The sequence below is a fragment of the Xenia sp. Carnegie-2017 genome, unplaced genomic scaffold, assembly GCF_021976095.1.
Source record: "Xenia sp. Carnegie-2017 unplaced genomic scaffold, XeniaSp_v1 HiC_scaffold_14, whole genome shotgun sequence".
NCBI lineage: Eukaryota > Metazoa > Cnidaria > Anthozoa > Malacalcyonacea > Xeniidae > Xenia > Xenia sp. Carnegie-2017.
Window position 1 is genome coordinate 2,183,121 of NW_025813447.1, and position 18,192 is coordinate 2,201,312.

Sequence of the window (18,192 nt, forward strand, 5' to 3'; positions counted from 1 at the left end):
AAAGCATTGTCTGGTATTGTGTATTTTACAGCCCAGGGGTAGAGAAGAAGAAGAACAAAAGGAAGAAAGGGTACGATGAACGGTGTTTAACGCTGCATTTGTTCTGACGTGGGTGAACGTTTACAACGTTCAACAAATGAGATAATATATTATGGCTTTCACTTATAACAGACAAACAGTGTTTAAAATATTTACAATGAGTGTGTGAAGTAATGCATTTGATTTGTTGTCCAATCCAACCAAATCACTTTTTGACGTATCACATTATTCAATGATTAGATCTAGAAATTTGTCAAAACTTCTTCAAACGGGCATTTACATGCCAAACCGCTAACCTGCATCAGGCTTACACCTTCCTTTAACTCCCAATGCCACCATTAATCTAATACCAAATCATCAATAAGAAACACAATCTTTAGCCAAGTGACCAATTCCATTACATTTGTAACACTTTTGGAGTGGCATGGGGCAGTCCTTAATGTGACCTGGCTTCCCACAGTCATAACACACATCCACCTCCTTTAAGCAATCACGGGCTTGATGACCTCGCATACCACATCGAAAGCATGAAAACTGCTTCCTTCTACCACTGCTGCAATCCTTTGCAAGGTGCCCAATGCCACCACAATTGTAACATACATTCCCTACAGATTTAGAATATTTAAAATAGCGCCTTAAATGAATGACAACAAAAAAGTTTTAAGCTTGATTAGACATTGCAAACCTCGATTGTTAAATATTGATATTCTCTCTGGCTCAGAACTCTCATCTTCATTTTCTCAGGACAATTGCTCGATACGTGACCAATCCTGCCACATCTAAAACATGATGCCATAATTCTATGGCCATTAATGCCATTTACACAGTCTTTTGATATATGACCTGGTTTGCCACATTTGTAGCATTTGGCTAGAAAATTTCAAATGGACATCAGCTCTAGTAAGTTCTTTCAAAACATAACAGTTTAAAAACTTAGAAAATGATGAAGTACACTGAGCTTCAATACCGTTCTCTTCAGGGCAATCTTTAGCTAGATGACCTGGCTCACCGCACTTGTAACATGACTTGAAACCTAAAAGTGATTATTTAATCCTGAAGACTGTAAAAATTTACACCTACACATCAGTAACTTAAAAACCCAACTACCTCCTCGAGATATGTTTCTAGGTTCGGGACAATTCTGAGCTATGTGTCCCATCTTGTGACAATTATAACAGGAAATCATATTTTCAAAATAGTCCAACATAGCTGAGAAAGAAAAATGAAAAATCCACAAAACATTTCAATAAAGACAACAATTTCAGTTTTCACTCAAAACCTACAAATTAGCTATTTTTAATTCTTTTCTAGCCTTTGTTTAGCTTCGCAACAACCTGTCAAAAAATATTGCAGTGTCAAAAATGTAACAATAACCAGTAAAATAATTTGACGTAATTGCAACATTAAATTTGCTAGTAAAATAGACTCTGTGGGATAAAGTTCAAAACTGACTTTGTAATCAGTGAACATTACATTAAATCAAAGTTACGTAGATGAAAATTTATTTACTACAATCATTGCCCTAAACGAACAGTCTCAAGTGAATGACCAAAAAAAAATCGAAATAACTCAATAAATGGAAGCGAAAGACTTTTCGAAGATCAACTCACGCGAATAATGCACGTGAAATAAAATTCAGATGCAGAGATGCGTTTCCAAGGCTTCGCAAGCACTTCACAATTCGTTAAGTAAGAACGACATATTCCATCGAGCAAGGAGCTGATACTACGACACAAATTGTAATGTTTACAACTCATCGATTTCATGTGACATGTGGCACTTCCTCTTTTCAAAGGATTTGACAGCTGGTTACCACGGTCACTGATCTCATTGTCATTGGCGATACTGGCTATACAGAGCATGCGCTGTAGGAGTAAATTTGTTTTATACAAAATTTGTCGCAATTATCAGTCTTAATGAGGGAAATGTAACACATTACAATTTACCACAAATGAACCATAAGGCGATGGAGGTCAGTTGCAAAAACTTCTCATATCACTTGCCAAAGTATCATCTTACTAGTGCCACTATAGAAGATAGCTTTCATATAAGAATTTTTCATTATTTTAATTAATAGTTTACTAAATTTTATTTAGTGAATTCTAACCACAAAATGTCAAAATATTAATGTTAATTTATACTTTGTTTTACAAGATGACTAAAAAAAACTGGAACACTCAGACCCAGATTTTGGCATGCATATCGAAAACGTTCACTGCAAAAATTAGTTTCATGCACTGACATGTATAACTCCAATACAATGGAAGACAATGAACTGTCAATCTTAACTAGTTATCATCAATATTTTTGGAGGAGCCCAGTTTAAATAAGCCTATTGGTTTCTTCTGCACTATGTATTTTTTTGTCAATGGCAAAATACACAAATTGAATTAATCTGTCAATGTATGAAACTAATTTGCATTTCATCATAATACTGTTTAATTTATGCTGTAAACTAATTTCATATGCATGCATAAATCTATGTATCGTGTTATTTTTGAGACACATAGTAGTTCACCACCCCACCATACCAGTCAATACATGCAGTGTGCGAATTAGTTCAGAAAAGACGATGTGCAATTTTTTTGACAAAAGTATTTCTTTACAGGCATAATCAAATCGATATTACGTTAATTATTATATAGTGCTAATTGCTAAATTAATATTTTAAACGTGAACAAATTCATATGATTTACGACAGTGTTTTTCGTTAAAACTGCTGATTTTTGCACATCGTTTGAAAAAGTGATGTGCAATTGTTTTCATTTTAGCTAAAACGATGTGCAAATTGCACATTGCACACAGTTAATTGCACACTGATACATGCATGGTGTGCAGTCAGTGCTGTAGAAGTGGGGGGCGCTTGGGGGAGGAGCCCCCCTTCTAACTTTGAAGAGGGTAATTTTAAAAGGGCACTATTGACAAAAACATCGAGAGAGCCCACCATCTGATAAATTTAGTTCTATAGCATGGTGTATGGTGTGTAGTCTACAAAACATTCATTTAAAAAAGATAACTATTGACTAATAGACCACAACACAATACATGTGAAACATGGAAGTAAAAAGAGAAAAATCATGATTTCAAAAGTAATTGTGTTACAGTAAACTAATATTTTACTCTCATTACGATACAAACTTTCCCTAACAATAAACATGTGATGCTTGCAACATAAGCAACTAACCATCCACAGCTAATTGCTGACAATGCAATCATCAAAATTTATGCATTTTTTATGTATGAAAAAATAAAGATCAATTTAATAAGACAATTTAACACCACCAAATAATACATAACGTTCAACAATAACTAGAAGTATCCTACATATAAATTACAAGAATTACATCTTGTTTATTCCAGAAATTAATCATGCTTTTCAATTCTTCTATATATTAGTTAATGCCATAAAATTGAAAATCATCATGTAAATTGATTCAATATCGAATATTGGCTTCGTTTTCAGTGCACTCTCTGGCAAAATGTCCTTGCTTCCCACATTTGTAGCATTCGCCACCACCTCGGCGACGATTCTCTTGTGGGCAATCGCGGGCTATATGGCCTTCACAGTCACAATTGTAGCATTTTAGGACTTGAGAAATCAAAAATGAATACAAATGTAAATTTTGATACATGAAACAAAATGTTACCACAATGGCTTTCTTAAGAACTGTAATGTTATCATAAAATTGTTGTATAATGTGCTAGTTTAGAGGCCTGCACAATATTATTATAGCAAGGTATAATATTACCATAACTGCTTAAAATGTATGTTTCCAGAACTGGCTAAGAGGTATAATGTTACCATAACTGCTTTAAATATACAATATTACAATAATTGCTTAAGCGATATACTGTTATTGTAACTGCTTAATTGGTTTAACACTACCATGAATGGGTTGAATGTATAATATTGGCACGACTGCTTTGAATGTATGATATTACCATAGCTGCTTATGAAGCATAAAGTTATCATAACTACCTTAACTGCCAAAGATCTATACATTACCATAACTTCTCAAGAGGTATCATGTTACAATAACTGCTAAGCTATAACACTACTATATCAACTGCTAAAGAGTTATAAAATCACCATAACTTCCTGAGAGATATGTTACCATACGTAATTTCTAGAAGCCATACATACGCTATGTAAATGCTCGAGCATGTTAAAATAATTTTTAACATCACATGACGACATCTTCAGGGCAATTAGTATCACTATGAATTTTTCATGTTTTAAAGTGATGAAAGATAAGAGTTATCCAGGTTCAATTTTTTTCTTTACCTCTTTCCTTGGTGCAATCTCGAGAGAAATGCCCAACTTCACAGTTATAACAAGAGCTACCTAAAAGAGATCAAAAGTATTTGGTTTTAGTTTACAGAACCTAAGTATTCAATACCCCATCTTAAAATTCACAGACATTCTGACCATCCTATCATAAAAAACTGTAAGTTAATTCACTGAATTGCACAATGCAATTTCTGGCAAAACCATCAGGGCACATTGTAAAGTAGGTTCAAGGCCATCTCAATTTCACAACTAAACTCTGGAGTAGAAAAAATGCAATATTGCTAAACATTTTATAAAATATACCTCGTCCACCACTAGAACCGCGACGTGGTCCACGAGCTCCTCTTCCACCATCACCATCTGGGCATTCACGGGCAAAGTGTCCCGTTTTACCGCATTGATAGCATGTAGACATGTTCTCAAATTTAAAATTCCTGTAAAAAATAGTTTTTGGCTCTTTGAAATTCGTTTTGACAAGCAATACGATAAACTTTGCTGACTGAGAAAATAAGACGAAGGATACTTTGACAAAACACGCACACACATAAAGGTCTCACAGCACTCCTTAAGAATAAAAACATTTTCTTACCTTCAGAAGAACTTCGCTCGTGTGCTTCGTATTGCGTGCCAAAGCGGACAAGAAAAGTGATTGAAACTTGCACAATTCTTGAAATAACCACTCAAATATTAACACAAATGTCTGCAGCACGATGGCCGTGAAGTCTACAGTGGTTGCGTGTCGTTAAAAACCGAATATTCAAGCTGATTTCTTTCGTTGTTAGTTGGAAACCCAAAGACCATGTGCCTTTGCCTGTAAATGACTTTTCGTGGTAAACGCATTGTTTACCCAAAATGCTTCATGAGCTTTGGCATCGTATACAGAGGCAAACTTTTAGAATTTTTTCTTAATTGCAACTTTTCACACGTTTAATTAGCACTAATTAATAAATGTGCCCAATTAGCGCTGACACGTGTTTAAGAATCTCGCTGAAAGTGCTGAAAGGTACTTTGCAAGTAATAAATATTGGAAAGTTGAAATTTTTCGATACTTTGGTCAAAATCGAGAAAAACAGTTTAATATAACTTTTACTCAATCCCATGGAAAAATTAAGTTCCTCACAAGTCGTTAATTGGCAATAGTCAAATCATCACACACAAACTATGCAATTATTATTTGAAACTAAGTAGCGAGTAAGAGGCTAGGTTAAGGGAAATAAAAGTAAAACAGCTTTAGTAGAGTTTGGAGAGCAAATCCGGTTTCCTTGTTATGTTGAATTTGCCGCTATTTTTTATACTGTGAGCCCGCTGCAATTTCCTTTACCGGCCAAACACCGCGTGCAGTCACGGCAGTTAAACTGCAGTTGTAGAAGAGGGATTTTGCTACCAAATGCCATTTTAAGAACTAACTAGTTATCGTCAATATTACCGAGCAAAATTGAATTAGCAAAGCACTAATTTTCGCACAATCCACTTGCTAAAATGAAGCGTTTGCCCCCGCTGAGACATGTTATGTTATTTTGGTAACCATGGATATTTCCTTGCTCCGTTTCCCAAATAGTATTCGAAGAATCATGACGCAATAATATTGGCTCAAATATGGAATTAAGAATGACCAAATCTACTTCCAGTGCACAATTTTTCAGTCAAAGACGAAGATCCACTTGAATTTAGTTGTCTTTCAGAAAGCAAGGCGTTCGTGACTTCGAGAGCAGTTTATTTTACCAAAAAAATGCCTGCCCATGGACACACGAATTCTCAACGACATTGGTCGAAAAATGTCAGGGATGTCTGCTTGTCTCACGATAGTTTGCAATTGCAAATAGCAGGTGGCGCAGAAAGCGGAGAATTCCTTTATATCGCCGGTCCACCGAAGGAAAAAACACGTTACAAAATTGGACGGTTTTCCATCAACGATATTTTGATAGAAGTAAACGATGAAGTTGTGGCAGGTTTGACCCTGCGAGATTTAATGAATCGCATCAACTGCGCTGGAAAGAAAGTCAATTTTAAAGTTGTTCAACCAGGTAGGATTCGCTCTATTTGGGTACGCTGTGTAATTGTACGCAATCTTAATGTGAACGTGTCATTTCAAATCGTTTATATATGCTAAGCTAAATTATTAGGTGAAATATTTTACTTTTACTACGAAATAAATGATATATTTATGTTAAGGAATTCGAAAAATTTTTGCTTTAAGGAAGAAGAGATAACGTAAGCGAGTGAATTTGCCATTAATTATTTTATTAAATATGTTTAATTATGGAAACCACTGTACTGTCCTAAACTACAAACGAATCACGACACAACAACGGAATTACAAAAACACAAATGCATCCGCACTGTAAACGCTTCCTAGCCTTTCTTTGGTCAAGGAAAAGAACGAAGAATATAAACATAAAACATTAAGAAATATAGAAAAGTTTGCAATTTTAATTTCCCTATAAAGCTGAAGCTTTCAGGTTCTTTTTTTAGGAATGTGATAATATTGTAATATTGCCTTCTAAGCAAATTCAACGAGTGTTTTTGTACAGAAAGAGCTGAAGAGTCTTTTAATTTCATATTTATTAATGTCTTTATTGTGCCAATTAACACATCCTGTGTTTATCTATCGCCTAGGAGGTGGAATCACCAAAGATTTGCGAGATTTTTTGAGTCAAGATTTTCCTAACACGAGCGAAGTGGATCTTTATTTGCAGGACGAAACAAGAGAAAATTTGTACGCGAGGACGGTTCCTTGTAAGTTAATGAAACTCGTGGGTTTTTATTTAGGCATTTCTTTTCCGTGAGCGATCTGAGTTGGATTCCTATATTGGTTTCATACTCCAGTCTAGTATCCTCTCAAGAAACGATCCGATATTGAAACTCGAGATTTCAATACATGCAGTGTAGCATTTCTATCGGAAATGATATTATGTTGAAGCTGAAATTCTTTCATGACGTTTTGTTTCAGCTATTTGAATACTCATGAGTACTTTTCTTCATAAATTAATTCTAATTTCACTGAAAGCTTTGTAAAGAATGAGTGCGAATGGTGCGAATTTAAGTCTATTCTATTGTCTTCACTGCCCAGCAGTGATGTAATATCGAAACTTGAGTCATCTGCAGTCTTGTGTCAGTAATGAAATGTTGAAACTTGAGTTCTAACACACTTCCGTCTAGTGTCTTCATCATGTATATTCGTTGTAACATGTCTTGCTATTTTTCAATTACGTTAGATACTACACGACCACCTCGAAGTGGCGAAGAACCAGGAATTGACTACATGTTTATAAGCCGAGAAAAATTTCTGGAAATGCAAAAGCATGGTGATTTTCTAGAAAGTGGAAGCTACAAAGATCATTATTATGGAACGCCCAAGCCTCTACTTGGCCATTCTGTGGTAAAAGACAAATCAAAGCAGACGATCAAAGAAGAGTACAAAACAGACAGTAATTCAAGCGTCGTTGCTGAGAACGAATGAAATTGTCATTTGCAGGACCAATTAAATCAAAAAGACAACAATTGTTTAACTATTCGGCAGACTATGGGAATTGGTTCAACTATTGCTGTTGAATGACTGGCAACGAAATTTCAGTAAAATTTTACAACGTTTTTTTACGTTGTCCATGTTTAAAGAACTTGCGCATTCATTATAAAACATGTCAATTAAATTATGCATAAAATGCGTCATACATGCAAGTTACTGAACAGATCAACATTTTAATGTCATTTATGTTTGCGTTTTTTCTATTATGTAATTTATTTATATGAATAGAAACATTTTATTTAGTTTCACGCTAGAGTACATAAAAATTGATGTTAATGTTGAAAAATTACTGATAATGTCGTATATGGTTTCGCTTTGTGAGGAAAAGCTTTGATTGGTGGATAATTATTACAAAAATAAAGTTAAAATTGCAAAGACCAATGATGTTGTCTACTGCAAATTTTAACTAGACATCCAAGTATACTTTTTGACAAGTACTGCCATTTGCGTTCAACTGGTAGCCGTCCCGAATTTTCGCGTTTGTTTACGTTTCAAACGTCACGTTTGTCAGACGAAACGTCGGGTTTCAAATTAGAAACGTAACGTTTGCTCAGAAATGTGTAATGTTTGCTCAGAAATGTGTAATGTTTGCTCAGAAATGTGTAATGTTTGCTCAGGAATGTTTAACATTTTAAACAGGTTTCAGTCATGTGATTAACATGTTTATACGATTTTACAATGATAAAATGTCGTAGCAACTGAAAATTACATCTGTATACCTTAGGCGATTTGCAAAGTTTGATAATTGATCATATAATATTAGAAAGAGCTGTTATACAAATTTAGAAAGAGCGATTTGAACAAATGTAACGTTTACCAGTTGAAACCCCCGACGTTTCGTCTGACAAACGTGACGCTTGAAACGTAAACAAACGCGAAAAATTTACGACAGTTACCAGTTGAACGCAAATGGTAATATTTTAGAGATGAAGATTTTGTTTAGTCCCGAAGTTTAGCAATGTTGAGAAAACCCTTTGACAAATCTTTAAAAACTTTCGCAATCTTTACATGATATAAGTATACAAACCGCTGTCCGCTAATAATACGGAATGGGAAAAAAACATCTTTGGAAATTTTCCGTATGCGCCTCCTTTTGATGGATGCCATTTACTTAATCCCGATTCAAGATAATCATATCACAAAGAAGCAAAAATGGTGAGTAAAATGCTTGGTAAAATGTAAGCATGGTAAACTAAGTAATGATGATTACTTTCTTGTTTTGTATACTCTTCTCTGTTATAACTATAATATATATAATAAATATATAATGTACATATTCTCTTCTCCGTTGAACATGTATGTAACATATATCCTCTCTTCTCTGTTTACATAGCTACGCCGACAAGCAAGACAGAGAAGAGAGTATATATATAAGAAGTCTATAGAAGATCAAGAAAGGACAACATATGAGAGAAAGAAACGTCTAAAACACGCTCTACAAGGCAAGGTTTAATACTCTGCTGTTCTCTCTTCACGTTTGTTCTCTCTTCACGCCGCTTTAAATCATCTCTGCCGCTTTAAATCATCGTTAATAAATTTGATTGCTTAATGTAGAAGGAAAACCAATTCCTACTGAACTAAGAAATGACGAAGCCGAGCTACGGAAAGCCATTGAATTTGATGACGAAGCTCATGAGAGTAAGGACTCATTTGACATCATAGCAAACATTGGCAACTGATAAGATTGCATTAGAATTTAGAATTTTGATTTCAGTTGGACTGGACAGACTTCAAAGTTTTGAAGACACAGTTGTGTTTTTTGCTTATTGTAATTTTAGATGCTACGACACATGAGGATGATGAGTATGCCTGGGCAGGAGTTGAAGATCCAAAGATCATGATCACAACATCTCACTCACCTAGCTCTCGATTGAAGCAATTTGCCAAAGAGCTTCGACTGATCTTTCCAAACAGTCAACGTCTCAATCGTGGCAACTATGTTATGAGTCAGCTTGTTCAAGCTTGTCGAGCAAATGATGTTACGGACTTGATCATTGCCCATGAACATAGGGGAGAACCAGGTTTATGTTACTGAATAAGTTATCTACACACTTATAGGAAATTCTGATATTTTTGCTCCATGTTTCAACCTTACTTTCAAGTTATTTTTATTCCTTTCTTACTAATCTATAGCCAACCCTATATTACACACCTATTGCCAACTTCATATTACATAGCTGTTGCCAACTTCATATTACATAGCTATTGCCAACTTCATATTACATAGCTATTGCCAACTTCATATTACATAGCTATTGCCAACTTCATATTACATAGCTGTTGCCAACTTCATATTACATAGCTGTTGCCAACTTCATATTACATAGCTTATTGCCAACTTCATATTACATAGCTGTTGCCAACTTCATATTACATAGCTGTTGCCAACTTCATATCACACACTTATTGTCAAACTTCATTTTACACACCTATTGCCTACCTCCTAGCATTGAAGATCAGCATTTCCAAGTGCAATATCCTAACTATAAACTATTAAACCTTAAAACAATTACTTTTCAAGATGGTCTTGTTGTGTGTCATCTTCCCTATGGACCAACTGCCTACTTCACGTTGTCAAACACAGTTATGAGACATGACATCCCAAATATTGGAACCATGTCAGAAGTTTATCCGCACTTAATCTTTCACAAGTGCTCATCAAAACTTGGAGAAAGGGTAATCAATTTATCTGTGGTTTATTGATATTTATCTTTGGTTATCGGTGGTTATTTGTGGTTGCCCATGTATAACTGTGGATATGGTTATCTGTGGTTATCCATGAATAACTGTGGATATGGTTATCTGTGGTTATCCATGGATAACTGTAGTTATCCAATGATAAATGTGTTTATTTCTGATTTTCTGTCGTTATGGCTATATCTAAGGGCATCTTTGGTTATCCATATGGTTTTATGTGTTTACTGTTTTAGGGATATCTAAGGTTTTCTGTGGATATCCAATTCACAGATCCAAGTTATGATTAAAAACTTTAAGTTTTTTATGAATTCTATTTTCAGGTCAAAAACATTTTGAAATATTTATTTCCTGTTCCAAAGGACGAAAGCAAGAGAGTTGTAACCTTCGCCAATCAAGACGACTACATTTCATTCAGGTTGGCGAACACAACTTTTATAATATGCCCGCAAACAAAATTTCAAGCTTTATGCGAATAAGTAAGTTCTTTTTTTCAGACATCATAGTTATAAAAAAGTTGATGGAAACATCGAACTCTCCGAGATTGGACCAAGATTTGAAATGAAAGGTTACTCAATAGAATTCGTGATTGTCGCATTCTTTTTCGTGCAGTTCATAGTTGCATTGCTGGAACGTTTTAAGCATTGTGTTTATTTTGATGTTGCAGTTTACGAAATTCGCTTGGGAACAGTGGACCAATCAGAGGCCGACGTGGAATGGAGGCTAAAGCCTTACATGAACACGTCAAAGAAGCGAAAGTTCTTGGAGTAAACCAACAGCAATCGCTGTCATCATAAATTTAGTATTTATAGGCATTGAGTCGTGTTCTTTAATAAAAAATCTTCTAAGTAAGACATGTACACAAAGACATTGGCCTTTTTTGTTATAACGCGAATTTTAACAAGAAAAACTCGGAAGAACGATCGTACGCATAATATGTACAACTTAAAGCAAAATACATACTTTTGTTGAATTCTTCTTTTGACGCCCGTTTACCGATTCTATACTTTCGCCTTCATTGTTGTTCTTACCTTTAGAATCAAGCGATTCTTCGATCCTCTGCATCTGATTCTCAAGCTCTTTATACTCGCGTTCCATTTGTCGCATTTTCTGGTCTTTCGCCTCGTCATCCTTCGCAAACCTTTTCAAACGAAGTTGTAGATCTTTTACCTTCTGTTCCGCCAATTCACGATCTCTATTCGCTTCGGCTAACTTCTCTTCAAGATGCGTTTCGTTCTCACGTTTAGTTATCAGTTGACGAGTCAAGTAATCTGAATGTATTGTGAGTGAAAAAATTTGAGATTAGTTGCACTTTTCGACGATATCAAGCTACTTTTTTAAATCTATAAATTTGGCTGACTCGTGTCAATCATGTTAAATGTTTGTAGAAGTCGACTATTCAAGTTTAGAGGAGTTCTGACATGAGAAGAACTGTTGATGTTGATTGACGATTCAACATCCTGAACCGTAGTCATCATCGAAGCCACGTGACTCTGACGTCAGTACAAACACTAACAGTCCTTTTTTCGATTGCAAAAGCCAGGACTATCTACTTTTAAATACAAGTAACGGTACTCGTCACTCACATCGTTATTATGTAGAATTTATTAATACAGAACGATGATTGGCTAAAATACGCTTTAAAAATAGGCAACGTAAACACAAAACCTTCCCGCTCTTGAAATCTTAAGTATTGAGAATTTACTATGTCAGTGTCAAAAACATTTTTCTGTTGTCATTTACAGTTAGATCAACAATCGTTAATACAACGAATTTAGTTTGCAACCATACTACTAGCCTTGGGTGTATGAAAATCGATAATTGGGGGGGAGGTCATGCCACCATTGCACTAGAGTGATAGCCGGGGGGGGGCACATTGTTATACACGTTATATATGATTATATATTTCCATATGCACGATCCGTAGTATAAGTCTCTTTGAAATCCATTGTTTGCTACGCATTATAGCATATATATATAAATATGACCTACCCCCCAGATTATCGCTCTCCCTACATCTACCCTACCAGACTACCTCGACTGATGTAGGAAGATGAAAAGAAATCGGCACAATACAAATAAAACATGAAGTAAACGGGCATACCTGTTTGAACTCTATACACAGTAGAACCACTACCGATTCTTTCACTCTTTCCTTTCATTTCATTACCGGATGAAGAATTATTATCGTTACCAAACACCTCCACATGAGCCTTAACGTCATGACTGTTTTCACAGCTAATGATGTCCTTCTTGGTGCCGTTGTTCATCTCTTCTTTAGATAGTTCAATACCTTCATCAGAACCACTTCCCTTCACTTTTATTGATTTTCCATCTAATTCATCGTTTCTCTCTACTGAATTGTATTCATCCATTTCACTAGAACTCGCAACGCAACTATCAGAATTATCGAAATTAGAGGAAGACTTTAACTGAACATGGTTTTCCTCATCCATTGCGCCAGAACCATCGTTCCCTTTTTCAGAATTTTCGTCGTAAATAATCCGTTTGATTCCAGAAGTACTCTCCAAATATTTCTCTTCATTTCTACGTTCCTCCTTCGGCACTTCAATAAGTTGCTCCTTCGAGATGTCAACATTTTTATCTTTTGAAATGTCAACATGTACTCCGTTCAAGACGTCGGAACCTTTCTCAGAAACTCCCCGTTCATTTTCCTCGGGTTTAACGCTTTCATTATATTTTACAGAATTTCTATCTACTAACTCGACATCTTTTTTCTCACTATTCAAACCGAATTTCCTTTCGTTTACGTCATCTGTCACATCAGGAATGTCATTGAGAATACGGTGGATATTATCGTTGGTTTTAGCATCATTCAAATCTAAGGAATGTTGATCAGAGTTATCACATTCCACTTCCATTGTCCCATTTTCTCTATTCTTCACGTCTTTTTCTGAAAATTTAGCCAAAATTTCACACCCTTCTGTCTCACCTGTTTCATCAACACTATAATTTTTTTCACCTGAAACTTCAACATTATCAGCAACACCACTTTTCTCATCAGGAACTTCTACAACATTCTCAACAACATCACTTTTCTCATCAGGAACTTCCACAACATTATCAACAACATCACTTTTCTTATTAGGGACTTCCACAACATTTCCAACAGCATCACTTTTCTCACCAGGAACTTGCACAACATTATCAACAACATCACTTTTCATATCAGGAACTTCCACAACATTATCAGCAACATCACTTTTCTCATCAGTAACTTCCACAACATTATCAGCAACATCACTTTTCTCATCAAGAACTTCCGCAACATTATCAACAACATCACTTTTCTCACTAAGAACTTCCACAACATTCTCAACAACATCACTTTTCATATCAGGAACTTCCACAACATTATCCGCAACATCACTTTTCACATCAGGAGCTTCCACAACATTATCAACAACATCACTTTTCACATCAGGAACTTCCACAACATTATCAGCAACATCATTTTTCACTTCAGGATCTTCCACAACATTATCAGCAACACATTTTTGTTCGGCAGAAATTTCCACTTTGCTGTTGGCAATATTATTTTCTTCATCAGTAACAGTATCTTCCACTGGTAGGGTATCCTCCTCACCTTTGCCCTCGGTCTTTGCAATAGAAAGGCTACTTTCAGTCCCATTTTCTAGAGCTTTTCCATCTTTGCATTCACTAGTTCTGTCAACAGTCGACTCTTCCCTAATCCCCTGATTAACGACAGGATCGCTTTCACTTGTAGCATTTCTTTCTTCACGAGAAAATGACCCTGACGACATACTTTAGAGCGTCGCTACTAGGGCTGTAAATATGTAACTAGACAATTAAAGATATGAACATATATTTTAAGTGCAATTCTCAACACGTTACGCCGAAACATTAAATACATTTTTCCAGGCACATGATTATTTCATGTCCACAAAAAATTCACACCTGGAAAAATAAAGCGAACGAGGTACCAGAACTCGGTATTTTTTACTTCTTCAATCGACCCGATCGCTCAACTTTACTTCGCGACCGACACAGTTCAACATGGGTTCAATAACTTGTCCGTTTATGTCTTTGTATTGTTAAACAAATGTGCACGTCACAGTTCTACTTGAAATTTTCTTGAAGAGCTCGCTGTCAGGACAGCTGAAATCAAACAAAGAAGAGAATAGACAAAAATTTTGATTATGCCAAATGGTTCAGAGGCCTTGAAGAATAATTGAAAGCGTCATTATCCCGTATGTTCAGTTACATTAATTGATTATTTGACAGAATGTGAAGGATGTTTGGGATGTTTAATTGCAAGCGTCGTGCAGCGTTACTCGGGGTAGTATGTCTAATTCCATTTAGTATGTTGAGCTTTTATTTCGTCCATGAGTCGAAATGCAGCTAGGAATACAGAGTTTAATAGTACAATGTGATAGATGACATCTTTCGGACTTTTGTCCACATGTTAATGATTAGTAACTTGACAATGTTATTATTACATTGAAATATCCTGTTTTGGTCATAAGATGGATGCATAAAATGCAAAATCATTCAACATGGCTCTCTTGCTTCAGTTAAGAAGTAAACATCGAATACGACCATTGTATTGTTTTTGTCGTAAAATTCTGCTCGCAGTAACGAAGAATACTTCCAGACTGACCAATTTAACTATTCTGTTTTATCTTAGAGCTCGATGGTATGTCGCACAAAGAGGGTAGATTCTCTCATTGAAGACGGTGGTTTAAAAACAAGTAAGGTATACAGTTACCAATAAATTATTATTTTTTAAATTTAGGGGCTATCTAAGTTCCAATTTCAGCAGGAATTAAAAAACAATTAGCGACGTTAAAAAATTGTACTTACCAAAAGTATTCACTGAATACTGCTTTGAACCATCATCAGTACATGTAGTGCTATATCGCAGCGAAACACCAGTCTTTAGCTCACCACAGAGTTGGCAAAAACCAAAAAAAAACAAATACGAGATTTCACGCTTCCTGTCGACATGGAAACGTAAAAAGGAAAACATGCGTTTGGTGGGTGGTCTGCCATAGAAACAATTCAAACGATGGCTTGATAACGATCAAAAAGGATTATCGGAGATCACTAGATTGAATAAAGGGGAACTGAAATGTAAATAAAAGACGATTTGCGAGCTGTGATTGTTTGACTTCGGTTTTTTGTTAGCATGTAGAACAATGATGGCTTTAATTGCATCATATGCAGTAGTCAAACACAGATGACATGAAATGTTTTCACAAAAACAGTTTGCTATCACACGGACAATAAATGAGAATAAGCTGTCTAAGGCTGCATCCTTACCTGAAGATTAATATCGTTTGATTTCAATGTTTGTCTTGTTTCCGCCACTGAATTATATTTGTGTGAAAAAGCCAGTTCATTTTCAAAAGACTTCGGTCGGGCACAATAGAATATGTGAATATACACCATCACCAGCCCCCAAATTAACGTTCTGGCGACAGCCTTGTATAATGCTAAAACTTTTTGTTTTATATTTCCAAAGTTTTTACGATCATCCGCAAACACTGTAGTTTAGAGATATAATTTTAAGACAAGAAGACAAGTTCGTGGACGTACATCGTCCAGGTTAGTGGAGTCCTGAGAAGGACTGTTTTTGTTGATGTAGACTGACGTTTCGACAACCATAGCGGTAGTCTTCTTCAGAGTCAAGGAAAGTTGCAGAACGAAACTTACCATATAAAATATTATATTTATTTATAAACCTAAACTCCTGCGGCACATGGCCGACATCACGCCATCTTTGACTTCTGCATCCTCTTCATCTAAAAAAAAATCATACAGCAAGCTAGCGGCAAAACAAAGAACACCCATATTGTATATACGCAGCGTTTTCTTCTTCCTAACCTTAATGCTTAGTCATTTGTCCGTAAGTCAAATGAAAAAACAAGATACATCGTATCTTGAAGAAAAACAAAAGTTACTAGCAAGATAAAAGACACATAAACATGGCGTTGTTGTCTTCTTGAACTTCGTACTCGTGTCCTTAAAGAAAAATAGAAAAACAATTTAGTGATCGGATGAACCTGAGCGAAAAAGTGGCTGCATTTTTTTTAATATTCCTCTGATGCTTTCTTGCAAATAGTCTCGATACACACCTAGATTTCACTTTTCATACACAAGCATTTCAGAAGAGTGAAAAGAACCTGATGTAAATTCTACAGAAATAACAATTTTAAAACAATCAGGACTGTCGTAATCTTCACTAAAATAACTACAGAGCGCAAATAGAAAGGACCTATTCTCAGATCTTGTGTGGAGAAAAACAGTTAGTCAATCTAATTCTTTAAAAAAAGGAATAATTAATCACGAACAACGGCAAAAAACCTTATTCATTGTAATATGTTAGGCAGCCACGTTTTAGCGTAATGTTGCGCAGTGGAGCGAGTCTGCATGTTTGGTTGAACCATGCAAATTTCAGATCATTGGATATCTTGATTTCATTGTACGACCAAACATGCAGATGACTGTTCCAGAGTATTTTCGTCAAAACAAACTGCTTAGCCTTTGATAAGTACTTCTCACAATGAATATCAGTTTAGCTTGTTTTGAAAGGCCAAAGTTCGATACTAAGCATTCTTGAAACGAATTTTATTTGCCATGTTTTAGGAACATTTTTCTAAGAAACTTTGCACTATCCTTGGATCCCTGTTTTTAAGATAAAACGTTAGTCAGAGGGAAAAGAGGGGGGCATTTTTCCCTAAGAAGATTATGGTCAAGAAGAGACAAATTTCATAGCGTCATAGCTTGGCTCTCTGTATTTGGATACAGCCCATAAATTCATAAAGGTTGTTTTAACTTGGATCACACTTTAAGCCGTCATCTAGTTTACATTCATATTTCACTTACGTTTAAATTACGATCAAATTCGATCCAGAGTTCCATGACGAACAAGTCACAAGGTCCACCATCTTTTCAGACTGCACGCCACAATGACAGCTAAGATTAACTGAATTAATATCATGTTTTCGTGCTCTTGACCACTCCAAAAAGTAAAGTTCTTGCCCAATAGATATGCTATCGTTTATTAGCGCTTTATTTCAGCGTTAATCAGGTGAAGAAATGTTTGAAAAGTTTCTCAGATATCATAACGAACCACAACACAGCTCGATTAAAGTAAAAGTGTATGAAAGCAAAGCCACGCTGCCTCGGTATAGACAAAAACAGTAGTCCCACTGTATAGAATAGTTTTGCGTAGCTCATATCTTATTATGCATGTGATTAACATAGTGGCAGCCTTTAAAAAGCATTTTCTGACCAATAGGAGCGTTTAGGTGGCTAGTTACAGCCAGTAATCTAATTATGTACAGCAGCAAGTTGCACGGTTGAGTGAGACTACTGTTTGTTTCTATACTGTGGCAAAGCTATCATGAAATCGCCGGACAAGAAAAAAGTTGAAACCAAACACCAATGAGATTTATTATTATTTTATCATTTGTAGTTGATACACACAAATTTCAGCGCAAACTATAATAAACTTATTCCTTTGGGAAAACCTTTTCAATCACAAATCGTAAAATAAGTCTTTAGGTTTTAGCTTCAAGTTTTAATTCAAACGTCGAACGTTACTTGAACTTTACATAAACCGAACGCATTAAAAAAAAAAGATAATGAGAAAGTT

At 35.5% G+C, this 18,192-nt stretch overlaps 4 protein-coding genes and 1 long non-coding RNA gene across 5 annotated transcripts; 3 read left to right on the forward strand and 2 right to left on the reverse strand.

The window, feature by feature from the left end:
• Window positions 1-97: 97 nt before the first annotated feature.
• Window positions 98-4,745, reverse strand: LOC124434197 (zinc finger protein GIS2-like). Its single transcript, XM_046984080.1, has 7 exons — window positions 4,634-4,745; window positions 4,325-4,384; window positions 3,479-3,628; window positions 1,147-1,248; window positions 1,007-1,072; window positions 725-909; window positions 98-644 (listed from the first exon to the last, which is right to left on the reverse strand). Exons 1-7 carry the CDS (start codon window positions 4,743-4,745, stop codon window positions 522-524), a joined length of 798 nt encoding a protein of 265 aa, XP_046840036.1. The 3' UTR covers window positions 98-521.
• Window positions 1,857-8,237, forward strand: LOC124433806 (membrane-associated guanylate kinase, WW and PDZ domain-containing protein 2-like). Its single transcript, XM_046983596.1, has 4 exons — window positions 1,857-2,011; window positions 5,889-6,354; window positions 6,947-7,066; window positions 7,546-8,237. Exons 2-4 carry the CDS (start codon window positions 6,060-6,062, stop codon window positions 7,788-7,790), a joined length of 660 nt encoding a protein of 219 aa, XP_046839552.1. The 5' UTR covers window positions 1,857-2,011; window positions 5,889-6,059; the 3' UTR covers window positions 7,791-8,237.
• Window positions 8,238-8,815: 578 nt separating this feature from the next.
• Window positions 8,816-11,416, forward strand: LOC124434611 (U3 small nucleolar ribonucleoprotein protein IMP4-like). Its single transcript, XM_046984498.1, has 8 exons — window positions 8,816-9,011; window positions 9,190-9,298; window positions 9,411-9,494; window positions 9,635-9,877; window positions 10,378-10,532; window positions 10,874-10,968; window positions 11,048-11,118; window positions 11,218-11,416. Exons 1-8 carry the CDS (start codon window positions 9,009-9,011, stop codon window positions 11,319-11,321), a joined length of 864 nt encoding a protein of 287 aa, XP_046840454.1. The 5' UTR covers window positions 8,816-9,008; the 3' UTR covers window positions 11,322-11,416.
• On the reverse strand, window positions 11,366-15,533 carry LOC124434610. Its single transcript, XM_046984497.1, has 4 exons — window positions 15,396-15,533; window positions 14,490-14,690; window positions 12,655-14,372; window positions 11,366-11,821 (listed from the first exon to the last, which is right to left on the reverse strand). The coding sequence occupies exons 3-4, from the start codon at window positions 14,333-14,335 to the stop codon at window positions 11,496-11,498; spliced, it is 2,007 nt and encodes a 668-aa protein (XP_046840453.1). The 5' UTR covers window positions 14,336-14,372; window positions 14,490-14,690; window positions 15,396-15,533; the 3' UTR covers window positions 11,366-11,495.
• Window positions 14,760-15,694, forward strand: LOC124434612. Its single transcript, XR_006944843.1, has 2 exons — window positions 14,760-15,113; window positions 15,220-15,694. It is a non-coding gene; the product is annotated as an uncharacterized LOC124434612 (long non-coding RNA).
• Window positions 15,695-18,192: the final 2,498 nt, after the last annotated feature.

Coding starts and splice junctions, on each gene's coding strand:
- LOC124433806 (XM_046983596.1), top strand. CDS start 6,060: ATGCCTGCCCATGGACACACGAATTCTCAACGACATTGGTCGAAAAAT. Junction 6,355..6,946: donor TTTTAAAGTTGTTCAACCAG/GTAGGATTCGCT, acceptor TCTATCGCCTAG/GAGGTGGAATCACCAAAGAT. Junction 7,067..7,545: donor GTACGCGAGGACGGTTCCTT/GTAAGTTAATGA, acceptor CAATTACGTTAG/ATACTACACGACCACCTCGA.
- LOC124434197 (XM_046984080.1), bottom strand. CDS start 4,745: ATGTCTACATGCTATCAATGCGGTAAAACGGGACACTTTGCCCGTGAA. Junction 3,629..4,324: donor AGATTGCACCAAGGAAAGAG/GTAAAGAAAAAA, acceptor TGATTTCTCAAG/TCCTAAAATGCTACAATTGT. Junction 1,073..1,146: donor TAGAAACATATCTCGAGGAG/GTAGTTGGGTTT, acceptor AATCACTTTTAG/GTTTCAAGTCATGTTACAAG.
- LOC124434611 (XM_046984498.1), top strand. Junction 10,533..10,873: donor CATCAAAACTTGGAGAAAGG/GTAATCAATTTA, acceptor TTCTATTTTCAG/GTCAAAAACATTTTGAAATA. Junction 10,969..11,047: donor GACGACTACATTTCATTCAG/GTTGGCGAACAC, acceptor TCTTTTTTTCAG/ACATCATAGTTATAAAAAAG.
- LOC124434610 (XM_046984497.1), bottom strand. CDS start 14,335: ATGTCGTCAGGGTCATTTTCTCGTGAAGAAAGAAATGCTACAAGTGAA. Junction 11,822..12,654: donor TGTGTATAGAGTTCAAACAG/GTATGCCCGTTT, acceptor CAATACATTCAG/ATTACTTGACTCGTCAACTG.